A 23,513-nucleotide genomic window follows, 5' to 3' on the forward strand; every position below is an offset into this window, starting at 1 on the left:
CCTAGGGCGCCTGGGTGGCTATAGTCAGAAGTCCAACTCCTGGTTTCAGCTCAGGTCATGATCTCAGGGTCCTGAGACTGAGCCTCGCATGAGACTCCACATCCACCGAGGCGCCTGCTTGAGGTTCTCTCTCTCCCTCTCCTTCCCCCTTGCCCCTCTCCCACTCGCTTATGCATGTGCATACATTCACTCACTCACTCAATTAAAAAAAATGTTTTGGGTGCCTGGGTGGCTCAGTCAGTTAAGCATCTGCCTTCGGCTCAGGTCATGATCCCGGGATCCTGGGATCAAGTCCTGCGTTGGTCACCTTGCTCAGCGGGGAGTCTACTTCTCCTTCTGCCCCTCCCCCCTGCTTGTGATCTCGCTCTCAAATAAATAAATAAATAAATAAATAAAATCTTAAAAAAAATGTTTTCCCTCTGAAGATGACTGGCAATAACAGGAACTAAAGTCATAGCCTAGGGCCCTTCAGTAGGTCCACATTCAGAGCATTAGCTTAAAAAAAGAATTTATTCTCCTTTCCACCTTTATCTTTGTTGATCATTGTCGTTCACTCATTATTTTCTATACTTCTCCACTGCATTTCCATTTTAGAATTCTTCATTTCTCCGGAGAAATCCACTAATCCAATGTCACTGATGATTCTCCTTTCACAATCCCTCATTGTCCCCTTTGTCCCTGTCTCAGGATAACCCCTTTCTTTTGACTCCTGCCCTAGCAGCAATGGTACACAGCTTCCTTCCTTGCCGTCATGAATCCTTTTGGCCTTACATTTCCATATGCTCACCCTATCATTTAAAAATACTCCATATGGACAAAACCATACTATATCAGAGACATCCAATCATATGCCATAAAAAGTCTGTCAACCTCAAAAGTAAGCGGCTAATTATCATAGCTTTCTGCTTTATAGTGTTATTTTCTTCTCTAATGGGATTTTCAGATACAGAAGAATCTAGATTATTATAATTTGACTTACTCTGCAGAACGTATGCCAATTCTATGACTAGGTTTTAGATAATATTAAAGAAATAATTATTCTAAATAACCACATTGTGGGTAAGGGTTATTATCAATAGGAGGTACATACAGAAGTATTAATGATAAGATGATAGGATGTCTGAAGTTTGCATTAAAATAATCCAGTGGAGGGGAGAATAAATAAAACTGACACAGGTTGACAATCATTGAAGTAGGTAATCAGTAAATGGACATTCATTATACTGTTCTAATTTCACATGTGCTTGAAAATTTCCATAATAAAAATAATTTATGCTGAATTAAATTGGGTCTCTGTGTGTTTAGCTTTGTTAAATAAGCATAAACAAGATAGGGAATAAATGTATGCCAATTACAGAGAAACCTAATAATCTTAAGTGTATACAGTCTTTGCATGAAAATAATAAAAGTCTTGCTTTAAAATATTTCATATTTTATATACTGCTAATTTTTTAACTTACTCCTGGTGTCTCACTTTATAAAACAAAAATTTAAAGCTAATGAGATAAAATTTCAAACCATTAAAGCGATATTTATGGTTAAGAGTGGTTCCACATATTGAATATGCAAAATATTTTATATCACATTTGTCCTAAGTTCCTTAAAATGCAGCATAATATATAAACACCACTTGGTTCTAATTCTAATTCATGAGAATCTGTGTGTCTGACCTTAAAACAGACTACATCTCATCTTTTTCCAATTTTGAGTACATGCACCAAAACTGAAACTAGTGCCAAACAATTAGTGAGAGCTTTTTAAAGTTTTCTTAAAAGATTTCTGCTATGGGGACAATTTTGTTGTCCACAATGATGAGTGTGCTCTGGGATCAAAATAAATAAATATAAAATACATGAATTTAGAAGTAGGTACAAATTTAGTCATTAAAATTCTTGTATTCATGCCCCACCAGCAGATGTCCAAAACTGTCAAAAGAAAATCTATGCTTAACTTCCTCATGTCATTTAATTATTCAAAGGTGGTAGGTCCAGTTTGGTACAACCACTATATACTGCTCAATAAACAGCAGAGAATCTGGACTTAACATTCTCTGAGCATCACACTCGTGCTTAAGAATAAAATGCCTAAGGATCAAAGAACACGCTTTCGGATATAAAAAAGTAAAAGGCAAGCAAAATAAAGCTATTTTGATATAGAAATTTTAGCATATACTCCCACACTGAGTGTTTGCTGAGTTCCTTAAAATTAATTCATGTAAACCCAGATTTTCTTTTGTACATCATCATCATCACAGTGTTTTGAAATAACCTTGTTTTTGTTTGTAACACTGGCAATTTAAGATGCAAATGCTTAAACATCTCTCTCAAAATTTTGCCTGAATAGAAATGTCTTAGTTTTTTCATTTTACACTGATATACATCCACATCAGTCATAGTAATATGTCAGCTCGTAATATCTTTCTATTCTTAAAATGAATCAAATTGTTCACTTTAAAATGGTTAAGTTGTTACATGAATTTCACCTAATTAAAAATTAAAATCTTTCAATATCTAAACTTATTCCCAAGCTATTTTTTTCACTTATTTTTCCTATGTTTTTCTTAAGTCCACTAGTAATGATCTGATGAAGGTGGCATTTTTAATATACTAATCAAAATTAGAGGTTATAAAACTTGTTTAAAATTTAACAATAGCAAATTTGTTAAACAGATTCAGCTTGTGACATTTTTACTTAAATTTGTTGGTGATTACAGCTGATGAGAAACATTTATAAATCCAATAACATTTTCTACACGGCCATTTTGAAATGTCAGCCATTGCTGATCGATAGACTTCTTTTCTCACTGGTCACTATGGCTCACAAAATGGTCACAATGACTAATTCTGAGATCTCTTTACAGGCCCGACCCATAAAAAGCTTGACCCAAATAGTTACTAGTGTTGTATGTTTATGCTTCTTTACTAAGGAAGGAACCAATTATATTAATGGCAATAGCCTCATTTGTTTTTAAGATGCAAATGACTAAAACTGTGAGCCTCTTTTAGGTTAAGACCCCCAAATTAAACTGCATCTTAACTGCACTGACATCTGTCATTCAGATGTCAACTCATAAACCTGACAAAGTACGAGTTGTTTATACAAGTTTGTGATGTGACAGATGTTTATCAGTCACAGCTCTGAGCAGTCACCTTTGATTCTAAGACAATTAGTAATTTTTTATTAAACTGTAAAAATTCACAAAAGAATACACAAATAAAAATTATAACCCTATTAAAATTCCAGTGAATAGTCTCATGAAAATGTTATTAATTTGTTCTAATTTGAAGTTATATGTTGGTATAAAAATTCCCATTGACAAATGGGCTAAACCATCTTCTTAGAAGTTTTATTTGAAAGACTTCTTTCAAAGAAATGAAAATTACAAAGCATAAATCACCTAAAATTAATACTTTCTGTTCATACTATCTTACTATCTTCTTTTACTTATAATTTTACAAGAAAGATGCAAGGAAGAATATATTCATATTTAATATTGCTAGAGGTTAAGTCTATTATTTCAAATTTCAATAAAAGTACATATTTATGACTTTTTTTTTATACCATAGCTACTGCTGGATATGGTGGATAGTTTCTCAAGGAGTAATTAGACGCAAATTAAAAGCTGCTTTGATGTCTGTATAACTGGCCGGTGAGGGAATCACATCCCCAAAATGTGTGCTGACAGGATCTGCCCTAACCCTCTCAAATGAGGCCCAGCAGGAGCCCATCCATGGGCTGACTCATGTGGCACCAGCATTGTCCCCAACAGTGGGCTAGGGACTAGTTGGTTGGGAGAGGCAGATGGTTTCATTTGTTCTATATTTTCACTCTTCAGTAAAGTTTAGGTGAATAGTGGCCAGAGAGAAGAGGAAAGTACTGTTACTGCACCTGTCACTTTTATTTCAAAAACAACCAACTCCAGTTGGAAGAGAGTAAGGAAAAATCTGCTAAGTCCAGCTTTAATGTGTCAATAAAACAGGCTGATTACTTTCTAAGTGACTACACAAAGCTTTCTATTAGTCTTCATGCTTTTTCTTTAAAATTAAACTCATAAAGCTTTAAAAATACACCTCAGATTTAAAGAAAATATTCTCAGCCAAGTATATGGTATGTTTATAAATATGTAAGCTCCTTTACATATTCCATGAATCAGATGCGGTCAACTGCAAATATTTAAATATCAAAAAGAAACAAAATATTAACACCAAAGGGCCTGGATTCTTTTCCTCCTATCCCAATCCAAGTTTTCTTAAAGTAGTATTTTAATACAGTACATGAGTAATCTTATACCTACCTGATTTACTATACTTTTTTGCTAACTTTCAAAACATAGTAACATTAAGATCTGAGTTTTAAATTGAGCATGTTAAGCATTTACACATTCTTATAAATACCCCATCAATAATATTTGTCATGAAAATCACAACATATGCAAAGTCAGAAATACAACTTTGTACATGTTGTGGAAATATATATAAAACTTGATATCCATGGGAAGATTTTTTTATCTGCTCTATCACATGACAATCATCCAGTCAAAAATGCCTGAGGTGACTCTTGAATTTCTGGAGGATGATTATCACTGTTGGTTGCTAATTAAAAATTATATAACTCCAATATCATTGCAACTCAACGCATTTCAGGAATGATTTGAAACCATTTTAAATGCTTATAAGTTAGACTCACTACCACAAATTTAAAACTCATTACTTAAAACCTATTCTGTCCATAAATGCAAGTATTCTGATGTCAGCAGGGCCTATGAAGAAAGCTCTTGGAGTATTCTTAAGAACTAGAGGTAGTTGGGACACCTGGGTGGCTCAGTTGGTTAAGCGTCTGCCTTTGCCTCAGGTCGTGTTCTCAGGGTCCTGGTACTGAGCCCCACATCGGGCTCCCTGCTCAGCGGGGAGCCTGCTTCTCCCTCTGCCTGCCACTCCCCATGCTTGTGCACTCTCTGTCAAAAAAATAAATAAAATCTTAAAAAAAAAAAAAAGAAGAAGAAGAAGAAGAACATGATGAAGATGGCGCCTGGGTGGTTCAGTTGGTTAAGTGTCTGCCTTTGGCCGGAGTCATGGTCTCAGGGTCCTGGGATTGAGCTCCGCGTCAGGCTCCCTGCTCAGTGGGGAATCTGCTTCTCCTTCTGCCCCCCCTCCACCCCTGCCTCCCCGCTCATACTCTGTGCCTCTCTCTCTCAAATAAATAAAATAAAAATCTTAAAAAAAAAAAAAAAAGTACAAGATGGAGAAATTTGAGTTAGGTAGCTTGGCATGTATTGAGTTAAAAAACTATAGCTACACAGTAATGTCAGGGCTGGTGGCTAGGTGGACTAGCTCCTAGCCATGTGCTTCAGCAATCTCACTGGGGCCTGGTCCACTGGTCCACAATAACCTAGTTAGCATTATGACAACACAGAGGCTTGTTCAGCACATTTATGGGGGATATAAAGCTCAAGGGATAACTAATCCACTGGACAGCAAAGATTCTTAGTCTGGGTGATGGCTGAAGCCAACAAGAAACAAATCAAAAAGGATAAATACCAATTCCTGTTTTTACATTGGGAAGACTTGAATTAACAGCACTTTACGAAAAAATGGAGTTTAGGTGATTTCATATTTAGCAGAAGTAAAAAATGTGGACACTTTCTAAAGAAAACCAACTTAATTTCAGAATTACAGTACCCAGACAAAAGAAAGCAACAGTCCATAATGCTTGTACTGGTCTGCGAGTGGTAGTGTGGTCAGTTCTAGGTGCCAAGGTCTAAGGAATATCACTGATAAACTAGAGTACAGACAACTGAAAGAAGGGTATAGAACTTATATCATATGAGAAGTTGCTGAAGGACAAAGAGAGGACATGGGAGGAGAAATTCTTTCCCACATATACGTACACACACAAACAAAACAAGCAAAATATGGAAGGAATGATAGTGTAAGCAGTGAGTCCCACAACTGCAAAGGTGTGAGTGCAGTGGGAGCATCCAAAGATGACCCCCCCCTTCCATAACTTACACCCTTGTATCATCCCCTCCCCTTGAGTGTGGGTGGGATCTGGGACTTGCTTTTAACCAACAGAATATAGCAAAGTGTTGGGATGTCACTCCCATTAATTCGGTTATGTTGTATAGCACTCTCATAATTAGGTTACAGTAAGCATGCACAGACAAATTCACCCAGTGACTTTGAAGCAGCAAGCTGCTCTGAAGGGAAATGCCCATGGAAAGGGCCACTTGGCAGGGAACCATGGACAGCCTCTAGGAGCTGAACACCTCAGCCCTACGCCGGCAAGTAACTGAATTCTACCAATAAGCAGTGAGATTGGAAGAGGACCCCAAACCTCAGATGAGACCCAGCCCCGGCCAACCCCCTGACTGCAGCCTTGTGAGACCCACAGCAGCAGATAGAGCTAACCCGTACCTGGACTCCCTGGCCCTTGGAAGCTGTGAGATTATTTTAAACGACAGTATTTGTGGTAATTTATCATGTAGCACCAGAAAAGCAGTACAATGTACACGCAGAAGCTGGATAACCTTTATGGCCAGTGATGTAGTATGAGGAATTCCCTGCCCTGGGTAAAAACTGGTCTACAATCTAGCTACCAGACTATGAATCAGGTCTCTCTAACCCTATGAAAATGTAGCAAAAACGGGGAGGGTGGGGGGGATTTTTATATGGCACATGAAGGACACTAATATCTCTACACTAAATTGATAATAAAGCACTTACACAACAACATGAATCACTTTACTTCAGCTGACATTTGTAAATGTAAGCATTCTTATTATTGGAATGTTTTAATATTAGGTAACAATTAACTTATTTTAATTATAAACCTAGAGGACTTGAAATAACCAGAATATCTTAAATAAATTTAAATACCGGGGCGTCTGGGTGGCTCAGTCGTTAAGCGGCTGTCTTCGGCTCAAGTCATGATCCCAGGGTCCTGGGATCGAGCCCCGCATCGGGCTCCTTGCTCAGCTGGAAGCCTGCTTCTCCCTCTCCCACTCCCCCTGCTTGTGTTCCCTCTCTTGCTGTGCTCCCTCTGTCAAATAAATAAATAATATCTTTAAAATAAATAAATAAAATAAACTTAAATACCATTCTAAGGAAAGCAGCTTAGAGTATTCAATTTAGCTCTTCATTATTCTGTGTATGTATCTATTGAGCTGTTCCTGTGCTGTCTTAGCTCAGGCCCTCATCAGCGGGCTCCTGGACCACTGCAACATTCTCCACCTAGCTGGTGTCCCTGCCCTCGTTAAGGGTGTACCCCCACTCGCCCCAGCACTGACCTCCAATATATTCAGCGCCTACAGCCAGAGTGCTTTGACTAATGGAAAAACAGATTACACTTTTACCTTGCTTAAAACTCTTCAATGCTTCCTAATTATCCCCTGAACAAGGATAAAGCAGCTCAGCATGACATACAAAGCCTTTCATCACCTAGCCTCCCATTCAGTCAATCCTTTAGGAAGTCCCTTTAGTCTTTGGTCAGTCCTGGCCCTGCTCCACTCTATATGCATTCACAGTGAACCACTGATACTTCCTCCAAAATGCTACACCACCTCTGGCTCTCTCCCTCCCAAGCCCTGACTCCAGCTTGGAAAATCTCCCTGCCCATGCTTTCTGCCTGTCTTGAACTGAAGTTCAAAGATGCTCAACTAGTGTGTCATGAAGCCCTCACGGGGGCTCCGCCAGGCCTGTCTGGCTACACTGAAGACCAAGCTTCTGCAGGTGCAGACATCTGCCAGATACACCACTGTGCTGCAAAGAGTAAATGCCACTTCCTTTACATTTAATAGTAAAAAGTCCGCTTCAACATCAAGCCAGGCCCTTTGAAAGATCATGTGTTTACTGGAATGTGCAAAGACTTCCACATGAATACATACAAGCAAGTCAGACATACATCTTAGTATCACAAGTACCAAAGATGCAAGGTCGTGTACCCAGCAATGATGATCTGGATGTAGCACCGTGGCAGTGATTACTACTACTGACGTGGATACTCATTGTGCTGCTGCGTCTTGGGCTGTAATTCTGGGATCTTCTTTATAGACTATTTTTTATTTTTCAGAAGTTCTCTTCCCTGTCCCTAAGTCAGTCAATTAATTCATTTCTCATTTCATGAGAAAATAATGAGTAAAGCATTAATAGCAAAGATACTTGTGCAAGTAATGACAAGTAATGTCAAGCCAAATTCTAATAAAACACCCAAATTTATCATGAGAAATAGCTCCCCATGAACAGGAAAATGACTCATTTCATTGTGTGTTGTATGTAGTTAAAACCCACAGAAGAGTATAAATGTCATTGTGTGATGAACTGTATACATCTTATCCCAAAACATCAAAATTATTTTAGGTGATGGATGGTAACAAAATTAATAAAACCGGAACACTGGGATAAAATTCAAGTGTGTGGGACGGATCAGCGCACCTCTGTGGATTCTCACTTTTCCTTCTAAGTGCTCCCAAATAGTATTTAAAATCCACTGCAGATTTTTGGTGTATCTGAACAGTACACTAACCTGTTCAGAGTTTCGTAGATTTCAATTTATCTTCATTTTTAAACATAAAGACTTTTGTCTGTCTGCAGATTGTTATTTTCATTCGTCACATTTTCTTTTTCAAAATTAACCAAGAGTGATTCTGTCATCACTGCAGCCAGTTTTCATAACCCTTGGATGCAAGTGATTAGATCATAAGGAGAAACTAACAAGATATCTAGGTTTCCTTCACTCAGGTACTCACATCAATTGAGCATTTTAAATGTCTCCCCCACTCTTTCCATCCTATACCCTCTCACACCCTGTTGGAACTCTCTCTCCTTTGTCTTCTCCTTTAGAACAGTTAGGAAAAAAGATGGGAAGGAGGGTGGGCAGAAACACACACTAGGCTTGTTTCCAGCTCATTCCAACCTGGTGACGTTATTTTATATCATCCTAGCAATGGGCTGATTAACCACAGGAGCAAGGGCAGATACCGAAGTCCCACACCAGGCCCTTGGGGGCTGACAGTAAGATCCCATCTCTCATCCCTGTATCCCACAGTCATAACACTCAAGCTGCCACCCCTTTTCAGCCCTTTTGCTTCCCCACCGTTTCAGATAGGATATCTAACAATCCTTGGTTGTTTTGGGGGGCATCCCCGAACTCACACACTGGTGTGAAACACTCAAAATACCTGGCCAAGTCTCCCCACCCCTTCACTATCACTTTTTGTTATATGCTTCCTTGTTTTACCTTTTTAGAAACTTAAAATGTTTAAATTTAGTGTTTATTTTATGAAACTATACATTGTTTAAAGAGTCAAACAGTTCTACAAGTTCGTACGAAAGCAGCAGTCCCTTGATCCTATCCCCATTTTCCACTCTGCAAAAAAAAAAACCACTTTTGGCTCTCTTAGAAAATCCTACATTGCTGCTTTTTATTTTTATTGTTTTTTCAGTTTTAGGCTTATCTTTAAGCTTAAAGTTCCCCACTATGGTCAATTAAAATTGGGTTCTCCCTCACATATACACAACCTACTTGTACACATCAGACACACATCCATATTCACTCACACACATTTGTGCACATGGTCTGCTTTCTTTCTCTGCTTATTATACCACGGTTCTTATTAAACTATTATATAATCAATATTCACATTTTCATTATGATGTGTACGCTATTCACAGCTCAACCATGTGATTTATCAATCATGGTAAGTTTTTCAATACTATTTTTTTCCCTGCCCTGTAGTTAATAATTATCTTTTGTTGTTGGTGGTTTCTGTGACCTAATTGTATAAATCTGGAATACAGAGAAGTAGGCTAGGGAGCAGAAATAAGTCCAGCCTGGGAAGTGAAACAGTTAGATCTTGCAAAATATCTGGAACGTAGTTTGACACATTTGAAGAAACCTTAGTGAACTTAATCCAGTCACTGATTGAGACTCTTCTCATAAGGAGGGGCTATCAGACCTTGAAATACAAATGCCAGTCTCCCAGAATTCTCTTCTCCATGCAGTCCTCCGGGTGGCTAGGTACCTGAGGTTACATTCCTAAGAGGTGCCAACTCATGAAACAGTGGGATAGCATCCATAAGGGGGCCAAAGTTTACGAGGTATGTTATCTGGATCACTGGATCCCAGGCTGCCTCTCTCAGTTTACGCCCTCATTTTAGTGGAACACACCTCTTCCTCTAGTTCCTGATAAAAGAGAAAGGGAGGTACATTTTTTTTGAGATCTTGCATTTCTGAAAATGTCTTCATCGTACTCACACTGATTTTATATTTTCGTGTGGTATACCTTATCCTACTTTTGAACATACTGTTTTTAAAAAGTGTACTAACGAGTAAGCATCTTTTGAAAGTCTGAGAACTGCATTAAAATTTTCTCCTTCTTGGGGCACCTGGGTGGCTCAGTTGGTTAGGCATCTGCCTTCAGCTCAGGTCATGACCTCAGGGTCCTGGGTTTGAGCCCTGCATCAGGCTCCCTGTTCAGCAGGGAGTTTGCTTCTCCCTCTCCCCACCACTTGTGCACTCTTTCTCTCTCTCAAGTAAATTTAAAAAAAAATTCTCCTTCTTCCTTGGCAAGACTATTAATGATAGTAGGATGGGAGTTTTCTTTTATCCTTTAGATTTTATCATCTTTTAAATATGCTTTCCTAAGTCTAGCAGTGACTCTCAACTGAATGGCTGTATCAAAGTCTTCAGACAGCTTTTTTATAACATTATCTCCTCATTTTACACTGATCACCACTAGCCAAACATAGGTATAATATGCAAATTAACTCTCCCTCAGCTACTATAAGTATAAAGTAGTATTTTCTCTTAAGGATGTCCTTTCTATTTCATCAAATGATTCACTCTTCTTGCTAAAATTCAATTCAGACAATAAGTGTGGTAAAAAATAAGCCAAATATAAAAGCACTTAGGAAATTAGAATAATTCGTCAATATTTCCTGAGGCAGCTTTTAGAAATTTCTGAAAACTTGCATGGAAGTTCGGATGTAGCTTTTTCTCTATATATAAAGTATAAATTTGTCTAGTAAATTTATATCCCTGGGAGTGATCAACTACATAGAATAATCATTAAGTCATCTAAAAGAACTGATTTATAAGTGATTTATAAGTTAGTTACAGATCGTTTATTCTATTTACTAAAGCAAATCACTTAGAGTGATGGTGGTGGCAATGCGGGGTCAGGAAGCAAGGGAGGGGGACACACAATACTTCTCAAGCACTTATTATGGGCCAGGCCAGTTCCTCTGCTAAGGTTAGAAGCATTATCTCATTTAAACTTCCCCACAATCTTACTATCCTTATATTTCAGGCGAAGAAAACGGAGGCTTCCCACAGTCAAACAACTTGGCACAAAGCACACGGTGAATACGCAGGGAAGCTGAGATCTGAACCCAGACAATGAGACACTAGAGCCTGTGCAACCCTGTTTATTCTAGAAGATTCTAAGTACATACTTACTATTGCAGACCAGCTTGTCATCTAGTTGATTTGACTCTGTTTCATTTTGCTTTTCTGGTTACATGAATCTATAGATTCACTCATAGATAAACATGAAATGTTAAGTTTTACATCACGGTAACATGGACTTATTAAACCTTCATGCTAAGAGTGTTCTTCAGGGAAAAAATTCCCAACAAAGAATAAACATAGCCACTCATCAGGCTTGCCCTCTGGAGCATGACCTTCACTCTACCCTCAGTGTCTAGTAAATGCTCAATATCTAGTAGGTGCTCAAAAATACCTGCCAGGATGTTCTCAGCCTCCCTCAGTCTTCATTTCAAAGTCGCTAAACTAACAGTCAGTCTACCCCTGCCTTGGCTGCCATGATTTCCCTCATATGTAAATCCTACCCTTAACTCACCCCTGGTGCCTGGAATTCTCCTATGTAAAGTCTAGCTTATGTACACGTATGTTGTGCGTGTTTATGTGCAACTGTGCATGAATATAAAGCCTCTCTCTCAAATTAGATCATCAGCTTCTCAACTAGCTGCTTGCTTTATCAAATCTTCCCTAGAATGTGACAGAAAAATACAAGGCGCATATAAATGTTTTTGTGGAGTAAAACTGAATATTCCTTATACTTATTCTAGGTGGTATCAGAGACATTGAAAAAAAAAATGTATATAAAGGGCAAAGGGAGTAGCTGGTCCAATTTCCCGGAATCCTTTTAAATTAGGTTTACTCCATTTAATTCACTCATCTGTATTTAAGATACATAATTGTTGTTATTGTTTTTTTAAAGATGAAATATTCTCACTTGATTTTTATCCTACCTATGAGTGAGGACTCCTCTTTCTATGTAACACAGGAGGACAAATACATACAGTTCATGACTGTCCTCATCTCAAATACTTACGTTTGTGATTAAAATTTCAAAGTAAGAGTAAAAGCCTTTATGCTTCACAATTTTAATCCAAGAAATCATGGGGAAACTCAAGGATGCTGGTCAATTCAATTATCCTTTTGTGTAGTAAAAATGATTATAAAGTATCAGGAAGAAGAACTCTTCCAAACCCCACATCCGTTTTAAAACCTGTTTTTCCCCTTTAATGTGGTTTGCACAGTAAAAGTAATCATTCACAGGTATGACATAAAGTCTGTGAATTATGAGACATTGTTGTCATTACTTTTGTGAATTATAACTTTTGGTCATATGGGTTTGATATCAATTATCAGGGCAATTCATGTAATATACAGATATATAATAGTGTGTCACAATCTAATGCAATTCATTCTTATCCGAGAGGTATTATTACACAGCTCACAAAAGGCCAAACTAGAAGTTCATCCTGAAGGTTATTCACTCATATGGAAGGCTTTGGAAAAAAAATCAAAAACAACAGTTTCTACATTCTTATCCAATTAAGTATTTCTGCTTTTTCCTATTTAGTCTAAATTTATCAAAAATATATATAATATTAAATCTGAAATATGTACACTGGTATATTAATGTGTGTGGTTTTGTATGAATGTAAAATAATTCTTACTTTATCTACAAAATATACAAAATTGTCTTTCTATACTAATTACCTATGTTTATTTTTTTCTAAGATTTTATTTATTTATTTGAGAGAGAGAGCATGAGCAAGGGGGGCAGAGAGAGAAGCAGACTCCCTGCTGAGTGCAGGGCCAATCCCAGGACCCTAATATCATGACCTGAGCCGAAGTCAGACAATCGACTGAGCCACCCAGGCACCCCTATGTTTATTTTTTAAGAAAACAGGAAGTCTTTTCTTCACATACTAAATATTTCCTTGCACTACATAAAATATTAAACTATATCAAAAATTAAAATAAAAGGATCTATATGTCATAAAGAGAAAATGATGTGCCACAATAAATACATTTGTTTCTTTTTTTTCTTATAAGATTTTTTTTTTTTTTTAAATGACTTGGTTTTGAATAAATTACTTCTATTTAAGAGCACAAGATCTAGAGGCAAACAGCCTGGATTCAAATCCTAACTCTGCCATTTCCTATGGGCTTTATGTGGAAAGTTACTTAACTATTCTGTGACTGACTTTCTTGCCTTATAGAATGGAACTGATAATGAAGATTTATTACAATTTGTTGTGAGGATTAAAAAGAGCCTAGAAAACAGCCTGACACATATCAGGTACTCAATAAATGCTAGTGAGTTGTGACAGTTATTACTTTGAAGTCCCTGATTTTTTTTTTTTAAGATTTTATTTATTTATTTGTCAGAGAGAGAGAGACAGCATAAGCAGGGGGAGCAGCAGAGGGAGAGGGAAAAGCAGGCTCCCCGCTGAGCAAGGAGCTTGATGTGGGGCTCAATCCCAGGACCCTGGGATCATGACCTGAGCCTTAAGGCAGACACTTAACTGACTGAGCCACCCAGGCATCCCATCCCTGATTTTTTTTTTAAAAAGATTTTATTTTTAAATAATTTCTACACCCAACATGGGTCTCAGACTCACAACCCCGAGATCAAGAGTCGCATGCTTTATTGATTGAGCCAGCCAAGGGTCCTAGTCCCTGATTTTTAAATGTATTCTTTTAGATGAGTTTGCTCAGATGATGTCAATTACCATTTATCTGACCCACTCCTTACAAAATATTATATGCAAAGAGGATGTACCATGAGCATGCATGCACACACACACGCAAGAAAAGTGCTATTTTTGGAAAGTATCATTATGAAAGACTCAGTGCCAATGTGACAGCTGATTAAAGTAATTTATGTTAGAGCACCTTTGATACTTTATAATGATTTATGTCATGAAAATGTTTAATCTACTTTCTTAGCAAACCTCAAGTATACAAAACATAATTCATTTAAATACACAAACACTTTTTTGGCCAAAATATATCAATATTATGTAGATTTTCCTTTTTTTAAAAAGACTTTATTTATTTGAGAGAGAGCGCGTGCACAAAAGCAGGGGAGAGTGTTAGAGGGGGAGGGAGGGAGAGGGAGCTAATCTCCAGCAGGGTCCACGTTGAGCGCAGATCCCAGGATCCTGAGATCATGACCCGAGTAGAAACCAAGAGTCGATGCTCAACCAAGAGTCAGACACTCAACTGACTGAGCCACGCAGGCACCCCTGTATATTTCCTGTTTTAAAAAGTCTAAAGAAAATTTTAAAGAGGAAATTAAACATTCAAATGGTACTTATTAGCCATCTTTTGTTCTTTTTCTTGCCTCTTTTTCTTTTGCACTTGTTCTTAGGCAAGTCACCCCAAGCCAAGCCTTTAAACATAAGCTTGAGCACATGAAATCTTGAACACATTAAAATTTCAATGGATGATAAAAAGCAAGTTTTCTTAGTGCTAAATAACTAACTGCAGACACCTAGAGGAAGGCCACAAAACACTATGTACACCATCCCATACAACATGATTCCATACTCTACTTCTTCTGTGGCATATGTTCGAATGTCAGGCCTCCTGGAAAATTCTGCATTTCTCTCCTTCCTTTGAGCATCTCCCCAGTTCGCATACAAGCCACCTTACTTCTCCTGCAGTGGGCCACCAAGTCCCAGAGGGAACTCTTGGACAACAGTTACACTGACATCCCTCGCTCCAGGAAATCCACAAGAGATTCTGGTTTTCAATGACGGAGCCAAGCTTAGACATGAGGCAGCGCAGCTCCCAGGGCAAAGGGAAAGATAAGCATAGAGGGAAGAAAAGCATGACTAGAGAGAGAGAGAGAGAGTGCAACCAAAACTTATAAGAACCCAGCACCACCATCCATAAGCACATCTCCAGTCTGGGTCAGGGCAGACCACGGAGCAGGCTCTCCAGAGTTTTCAGAGTCTGCTTCTCGGCCTGTGCATCCCCACAATAGCACATCCCACCTTCCATTCCTTCATTAAGATTTAAATTACAAAACACATTTTCCCAGGCATTTTTTTGTATCTTTTCTAACTTAAATCCAATGGATCATACCCTTTTCCTAATTTTGAAGACATGTTTTCCAAGAGAAAAAGATCAACTTTTAAATGGGAATCAACAGCTACTGATTCAATGGAGATAATTATGTTCTTAGATCGGTTCCAAGTCTCATTTTCACAATATCAGTAGAAAGTTTATCTAGAAAGGAGTCTATATTCCTTCACTAATGTGTTACAAATGCTTTTTGAGTTTAAACACCCACTATAAAGGAAGGGGGAGGCTAAGGAAGTATACACACAATATATAAGAATAGGAAAGACATAGTAAATATATATAAGTAAATTGCTGGTATGTAAGGAATTCTTTTTGAAATAGGAGTTATCTTATGAATTCACTAATTCAATCATTCATTCAATAAACATTTATTAAGATGATGCTATATGCCAGGGTACTATTCTATTGCTAGAAATACAAAGTAAAAGTTACATGCCCCCACATGACTCACAGAGGGCAAGTGAAATGGTCACTTCTTAACAATACTACAAAGTCCAAGAGCAGAAGTGTATACAACAAACTGGGACATCTTCCAGAAGGGATTCAGGAAGATGGTGAAACTCAAGCTGGGTTTGGAGGGAACCCTCAGAGCTTCACCTCATGTGTGACACACTGAGGGTAGCAAACCAGTCAGATGAAGAGGTGCATGCAAAGTCTAAGTGATGAAGCAGCAGGGTAGTCTGGGGAAACAAAGTTCAGTGTTGCCATAGCAGCCGGGGAAGCTCAAGATAGGAGTCAGTCTTTGTAGGGCCCTAGACACCTCACTAAGGTGTTTGGATTTTGTGCTATAAACAATGGGAAGCCATTAAACAGCACTTAATGGGGGTGAAGGTTGATGAGCTGGCTTCTGACACTCTGAGCAATGGAAGTCATGAATTAAAAAGGAGGGCAAGGGAATGAAGATAGGGAGATGGTTGCAGGAGGATATAATAATAATAATCCGATGTGGAAAAAATGGAAGTCCAGACCTATGCATTCTTTGTGGAAATGGAGAAAAGGAAAATCATCAGGAGATTTAATTTAAGAGGTACATTTTACAAGAACTGGCACTAACTACATGTGGACATTGTCAGAAAGTGGGAAAGCCAGGATTATCCCTTATTTCTAGTTTGGGATGGTGGGTGGTTAATGGTACCCTTAGTGACGCCTTTAAATGAGATACAAATATAAAAGGAGATGAGTTTTAGTTTGGTAAAAAGTACGGCTCATTTGGAACCATACCAAATACAGTATCTACACCTTCTAAGCACAGAAGGTATGTTAGCTACTACAAAATATGAGTTTAGTATAGTAAGGTCTTTGGATAATTGTAAATTAACTTAAGAGTAGGTATCTACAGAACATTCAGGCCGAAAGACATATTAATCTGATATTCAGAAGAGAAGCCTAGATTGGATACAAATTTGATAGTTATTAACGTAAGTGGTAGTTAAAAACAAAGAAAAGGGAAAGCCATACTTACCAGAGGGGAAGTATGAGAAAAGAAAACGAATGACTAACAGCTATAATTTTGGCTATATTTTAATACTCCTATCAGAAACTCTCAAATGCTATACTTAGGAATTCTACTTAACACCCTATCAACATGCAAGTAAAGCCGAGTGTTAGAACACCAAACAAAATTTTTTTTTTTTTTTAAAGATTTTATTTATTTGACAGAGAGAGACAAAGTGAGAGAGGGAACACAAGAAAGGGGAGTGGGAGAGGGAGAAGCAGGCTTCCCGTGGAGCAGGGAGCCCGATGCGGGGCTCGATCCCAGGACCCTGGGATCATGACCTGAGCCGAAGGCAGACGCTTAACGACTGAGCCACCCAGGCGCCCCCAAACAAAATTTTAATTCACATTTTCTTCCCCCTGATTAAAAGTACAGAAATGTGAATTATTTGGAGTGACATATTTCACTCAGAAATCCATAGTTTTGTTTTTCTTGATATCTGTTTTCATGAAAACTGCATGGTAAATAAACCACAATGTTAGTAATTTATAATCATCCAAAGACCTTAATATAGTAAACTGATTTTGTAGCGCTAACATTCTGAAGTCAAAAGCAAGGGCAGGGATAATTATTTAGAACAAATGACTTAAAATTCACATAGATCTGGGCACCTGGGTGGCTCAGTCAGATAAGCCTCTGCCTTTGGCTCAGGTCATGATCTCAGGGTCCTGGGATCGAGTCCCACATCAGGCTCTCTGCTCAACAGGGAGTCTGCTTCTCCCTCTTACTCTCCCTTTGTGCTCTCCCGATCTCTCTCTCTCTCAAATAAATAAATAAAATCTTTAAAAAACAATTCACATAGATGTAGTACTGTTTTTTTAGACAGTAAATTTTAAGTTAAAGAATGAGAAGGAAAGGAAAGGAGTGCAGCGTAGAAGTTTATTCTAGTTTAATAATTATAAGGCCTCTGGCTCTATGTTGGAAGTACTTCTGATTTCTGAATACGTAATGCCCCAAAATTCTTTGGAACTTACCTGTATTTTAACAGGATGAATTTCCTATCTTTCAGTCAAACAAATGTATAGATATTTTATAAACAGGGCCCTTAGTAAATAGTAAAATGCACAAACCAATGCTTAGTCTCAAAGTAGATGTCTTTTTTAGCTCTATCCTAAAATACTAGAGATGCTGACTTTAGTGTATGAATACATGTTAACGTGTCCGTTTTATATTGATGACTTCAAAAAGCTAGACAGAACAATAAATATTTCATCTTACATGGATGCAATAAAATGTTTAGTATTAACACTACTTACGTTTACAGTCTTACATCACAGTAGTCCTAAATAATTTAAAGAACAAATTTAAAAAGAACATTTAAAGAATATGTGATTTTTTCTAAAGGAGATAATCTCTTGGTCTAAATTTAGAATAACAAGTTTATATTTTAAACAATAAGATATCCAGCAATTACCAGTATGATATCAAAAGCAATAAAGGTAGACTGTGACATCATCTCACATTTGGAAAGATAAAAGATGCTGAAGTTCAATGAGTTTAAGAACATTAGGCAGTGTGGGGTTGTATTTAAGACCACACATAAGCTTAGAGTCAGGCAGGACTCATTTTAAGTCCCAGATCTACCATTTCTTAAGTATGTAACCCTGTAAAAGTGACCTCTCTGAGTTTGTTTCCTCATCTATATATCTGGAAAAATATCAGTTATCTACTTCAAAATGTTGTTAGAGTCAAGTGTAAAAATGCTTGGTACACAGGAAATTGTCAGTGAATGTTACTTTCAATTTCTCTTACCCTTCTCTATTTTTTATTTTTTTCCACAGCATTTCTTTTTTTTTTACAAATTACACTTAAATTTTACAAGAAATATAACAAATACAGTTAACACACCCATGTGAATCCACATATCATTGCTGCTTTTGTTGTAAGCAGCTGAATCTGTCAACTGTTCTGATCTACTATCAGCCAGTCTCTCTTTGACAATGTCAGTGACTTCTGACCCTTTATCACTGTTATATGGACAGTGTGTCCATGCTGCATTGAACCAGGGGCGGGATACTGCAGTAGGACCCTCAGAAGAATTTAGTGACTTTCTTAAAGGGATCCATGCAGGTTTGTGAATGCAATCTTTCCAAAATTCTTTTTAACTGCAATTAGGGGTAGGCTGTTTTAAAATGCAACATTTAGGGGACATATAGCTTCCTCGTCACTCAGAATGCCCTCCTTTATCATGATAAAAACTATATAAAGATAATTAATTAAGTCAAAAAAGATTATAAGTAATCTAAAATTTTTCCTATATAACTCAGTTTTTAGTGAGATTTACTCTATAAATATAATTATGACCTATTTAATATTGTAAGGAAAACAAGAACATATTACTTACAAATAATGACTATATATCTAAATAAACATTTAAGTTATAATACTAAAAACAAAAGCATACTGTACAAACAAAAGCAAACACATGTGTACAGTAATATTCGTGTGATGCTGAAATTATACTCTAGAAACAATCAATGCCATTCTTTTTACTGTAAAGAAAATACCATTATTGTTGTTAAAACAGATTTTAATACACAGAGTATTGCAAAACCTGAAGCAATTCCAATGAAAAAGAATGAAAAAGCACATTTCCTATGCATACTGTACTGTAGTATAAAAAAATTACATGAAATAGGTTTTAATATTTTTTCTACATAAAAATAATATTAATCCGTGAAAATGGCTCATATAGCTTTGATGTGTAATTGAAAACATTTGGTTAAAGGAAAAAATCTGATGAACCTCAAGACAGAATGCTGAGTAAAACGGAGTGTGTGTGTCGACCAAGGCACACGAGCATTACTTTGTACAGCCGATCAATAGATATTAGCTTTAAAAAGAAAGATATAGAAAGAAGCTGCTGCATATTTTTTTTAAAAGACAGGGTGAAGGTTTAAATTGTCTCAATCAAGACTCAATTTTTTCTTCCCAGTTTTTCCAGCTGTTCTCTCCCAGTTAAGACTCTTCATTTCAAATAAATTTAATTAGTTCCAATTGATCATAGCTAACACTTACATAGCTTTATTCATGCTTCTCTCCTTTTATAAGGCAAACACTAACAAAGCCTGCTAGGCTCAGATCAGTGTCATAAGACAACATTCACACCTCATGCCTTCTCACCCAAAAAGAAAAATTTCAAAAATAATTATTCTGTCTAAAGCACTAAATTATACTTCAAATTTAATTGGTATCTTGGTTAATTGTTTAATTAAGGTAATTGAAGAATTAAGTCCCAAATTGCTACAAATACAAAATTAGTATAACTATGCATATTAGCCTAACTAGAACTTCCAAGTAAGAGTTCATTCAAAATACAGGCAAATATGTCTGCCATAATATAATTTCTATTTATTTTATGAGAAGACATTAATGGAGCAATTCTTTTTAAGTAACCAACAAAACCCCAGATTTTTCAAAGTGAATGGCTGAACTGGCCAGCTTTCCCTTCTGTAGTACTTGTGCTCTACAATGGTGGTTATCCCAAAATAAGATTATTGTGCCTGAAACAGGTTTTTCTCAATGCATCTACCATATTTTTCATAATGTAATTTATACAGAATTCTAGCCAATAAAAAGAAATATGGGTCTCTTCTAAACCCTCACAAAAATCTATACCACATCTTAATCAAGTCACACAATTCAAAGGTAACCTAAACGATCTACAGACTGCAGCATGCTAGTTGCTTTGACAACACGTTAAGGAAGCCTTTTTTAGTTATTTAAATTCTTTGAACATTCTTGCCTCTAGTACCCAATGCCATGAAATGAATAAATCAACTGATCAAAGCCATTCATCACATATGTTTAACTTAACCTTGTACAGATTAAAATATAGTTTACACAGCATTAATTGACTCTCCAAACTAGATTTTCATTTTTAAGCTTCTTGATTTTTTTTAATAATAAAATAAAAGCATAGTCATGTGCTATTTGCAGTCTCATGACTTTGTGGTAGAGTGCATAATTCAAAATTTCAAGACTTAATAATGCTTACTTGAATGCTCAAAAATTTAGCTTTTATTCCAGAATGCAAATTGAGTTATTCTACTGTTACAAAGGCAACTTCTTTTCCTCTATGAATTAAACCACTACATTTTACAGACTAGAGGGCCTTTAAAATTAACAGGGAATTAAAACATACTATAACATTTAAAGAAGCATTGAAAACGGAATAAAGAACGAGTTAAAAAAGATCCGCAAGTGAAAGAATTTCCTTTAGTAGCTACTGACAAAATTTCATAATTGTGAAATGACTTTCAGAAAAGTTGGAAATTTCTGGAATCATTTATATTTATACTTAAGTTGAAATTTTTTTAAATCAATGAACTGACACCTTAAAAGGATTAAAAAGTAGCAAGTACTAGGCAGCACCGTTTTTGTTTGTTTGTTTGTTTGTTTTTTACTGGAAACCAGATGCTCCCCACTTTACTCAGCCACTTATTTGCAGCAGTAGCACAAGGCTCTAGGTTTTTGGTTACATGCCTTGTAAATTTTCAAGGGAGATCATTAGGCTTCCTCAACTTCCTTCCAATGAAAAACAGTAAAGAACCTGCCACACAGAGCTTTAGAAGAAAAAACCTTTCTTTAGTTTTTTTTCTTTAAGTTTTTGTTGAAAATTGTCCTGATGTTTTCTGGGCATGCTTCTTTTTGAAGCAGTTATTGATTACTATTAAGTTACTATTTGTTGCTTCACAATAATTATAGATTTATATGGTCAGATTTTTTCAATAACCATCCATACAAAAAAGTTTATCATTCTTAATACCAATAAAAATATTTATAGTGGGTTGTTCGTAATCCTCTGTACATTAAAAGAAATTCAGCTGAATGCATTTGGAGATCCAGTAACTGAAACTGATTTAAGTCTACAAAAAGATAGGCAGAACATATATGAACATAAAACATATAGAATATGGAACATATGTGGTATATGGCTTTCCTAAATTTTACTTTATGCCTTTATTTATGTAATAAATAATACAGGTAAGAATGGTCAATACCTACACAATGTAAATAACTTTAAAAAGCCGCACCCACTCGTATCCTACAGGTACAGAGAATATCTGGAAGTTTCTTTACAGAGCCTATACTGCATACATTGCTACTAGGACTTCAGTATTGTGCAGTTTACCCTATAATTGCAAAACCTTTTATAACATAATAGGTGTATTCCTCTACATGTTTCAAGGCTTTCATAATGATCCTAGCCTCTGAATTAGAAGGTCTCCAGGAAATCAAATGCACAGCTAGCAGGTTCATTGTTATAGCAACAATAAGCAAACCTAGACCAAATAAATGGTTCTGCTTCTTTCTACTTCAAGATCAAAAAGGACACTAAAGAGTCTCTTAAAACTAAACATTCCATCAATACAAGTTTCCATCTTTTCCACCAACACATTTAATCCCCTTATAAATGATCTAAAAGCATTTTCCAATTTTGGACAAAGTTCATCCAAATTATGTTAAAGATATCCCTGCTTACCAGTTGTGATGTCATCATCTGCAAGGTCATGCTCTTCCTCCTGGACTTTGGCTTCTGGCCCCAGGGCATCAGGAGCAGTGCTGATAGTCTGCAGGGCTTCTGCTGAGACTCCAGCTACAACAAATGGAATCACAAGGTTTAGTTTTAAAAAACTAAAAGAAAGGTGGACCAAAACTCTTAAACTTTTCAATTTCCTTACTGGATACAAATGCAATACATGAAAAAAATACAATATGTTCACCACAATTAGGTTGAGACAGAAATTAATGAATAAAATATTCATGTGTGCTCTATTTCTTTATATGTATATATGCACATGGGTACAAACTTTACTAACTTAACCTAAGATCTGGGAAAAACAGAAGGATGCTTCAGTAAATTACATTCTTACTTGATTCCTTTCAACATTTTTGCTTCAGTTACTTTAGGTGATCTAGACATAATTATGATGCATAGAAGAAAAGAAAACTAAAAAGTGCAGGACCATTTTAAAAGTTACTTCTTTTTAAAATTTTTTTAAAGTTACTTCTTTTTAATATTGATTAGCTTATAATTTGGGGGCTGGAGGGAGGGATGATGACAATGCTCTGGGTCTCTGTAAGAGACCTAAAATGCACTGCCCCAAAGTGGATACTATCTCTGTCTATGGAGGAATTAGATATGAGATCTGATAATTATCACACTGAAAGAACCTAACTGAAGCAGATGGCTGCACTAGATCGGGGCCAGAAGCTTCCATTCTATAAATCACCTGGGAACTTGCCAACTGAAACACATGTCTGTTCCTTATACACTATTTTCCCACCCTTGAAGATATATTTTGTTGTCTACCACATTATTTCTAATTTGGTAATGGATAGTAGGGTGTCTCAATATTTTTCATACGGTTATCAACAGGTATTACTAAATCACAAAATACAGAAATTTCACCACTGGAAGTTACTTTAGAAACTGAACCTTCTAATCAATTTTTTAAATAAGTACTTCAATAACTGCATTCATAGTATCCACAGAAATATTTTAAAAATCAAAAGCTATAAACATTCAAGGACTTCTTTTTTTCCCGAGGGTGTATTAACTTAAACATTTCTATGTGAAATTCAATCTTTCTGCCTCAGGTTTACCAAA

General features: G+C 36.6%; 1 protein-coding gene across 3 annotated transcripts in view; it reads right to left on the reverse strand.

Moving 5' to 3' along the window:
- The window catches only part of WDR7 (WD repeat domain 7), a 316,799-nt gene that overhangs the window by 169,454 nt on the left and 123,832 nt on the right, over positions 1-23,513 (reverse strand). For all 3 annotated transcript variants that reach the window (XM_078060265.1, XM_078060266.1, XM_078060264.1), the window contains one exon: positions 22,386-22,499. In XM_078060265.1, coding sequence (XP_077916391.1) covers positions 22,386-22,499 — 114 coding nt within the window. The remainder of the gene's footprint in view (positions 1-22,385; positions 22,500-23,513) is intronic.

This window comes from Halichoerus grypus, chromosome 13 (genome assembly GCF_964656455.1).
Source record: "Halichoerus grypus chromosome 13, mHalGry1.hap1.1, whole genome shotgun sequence".
NCBI classification, from domain to species: Eukaryota; Metazoa; Chordata; class Mammalia; order Carnivora; family Phocidae; genus Halichoerus; species Halichoerus grypus.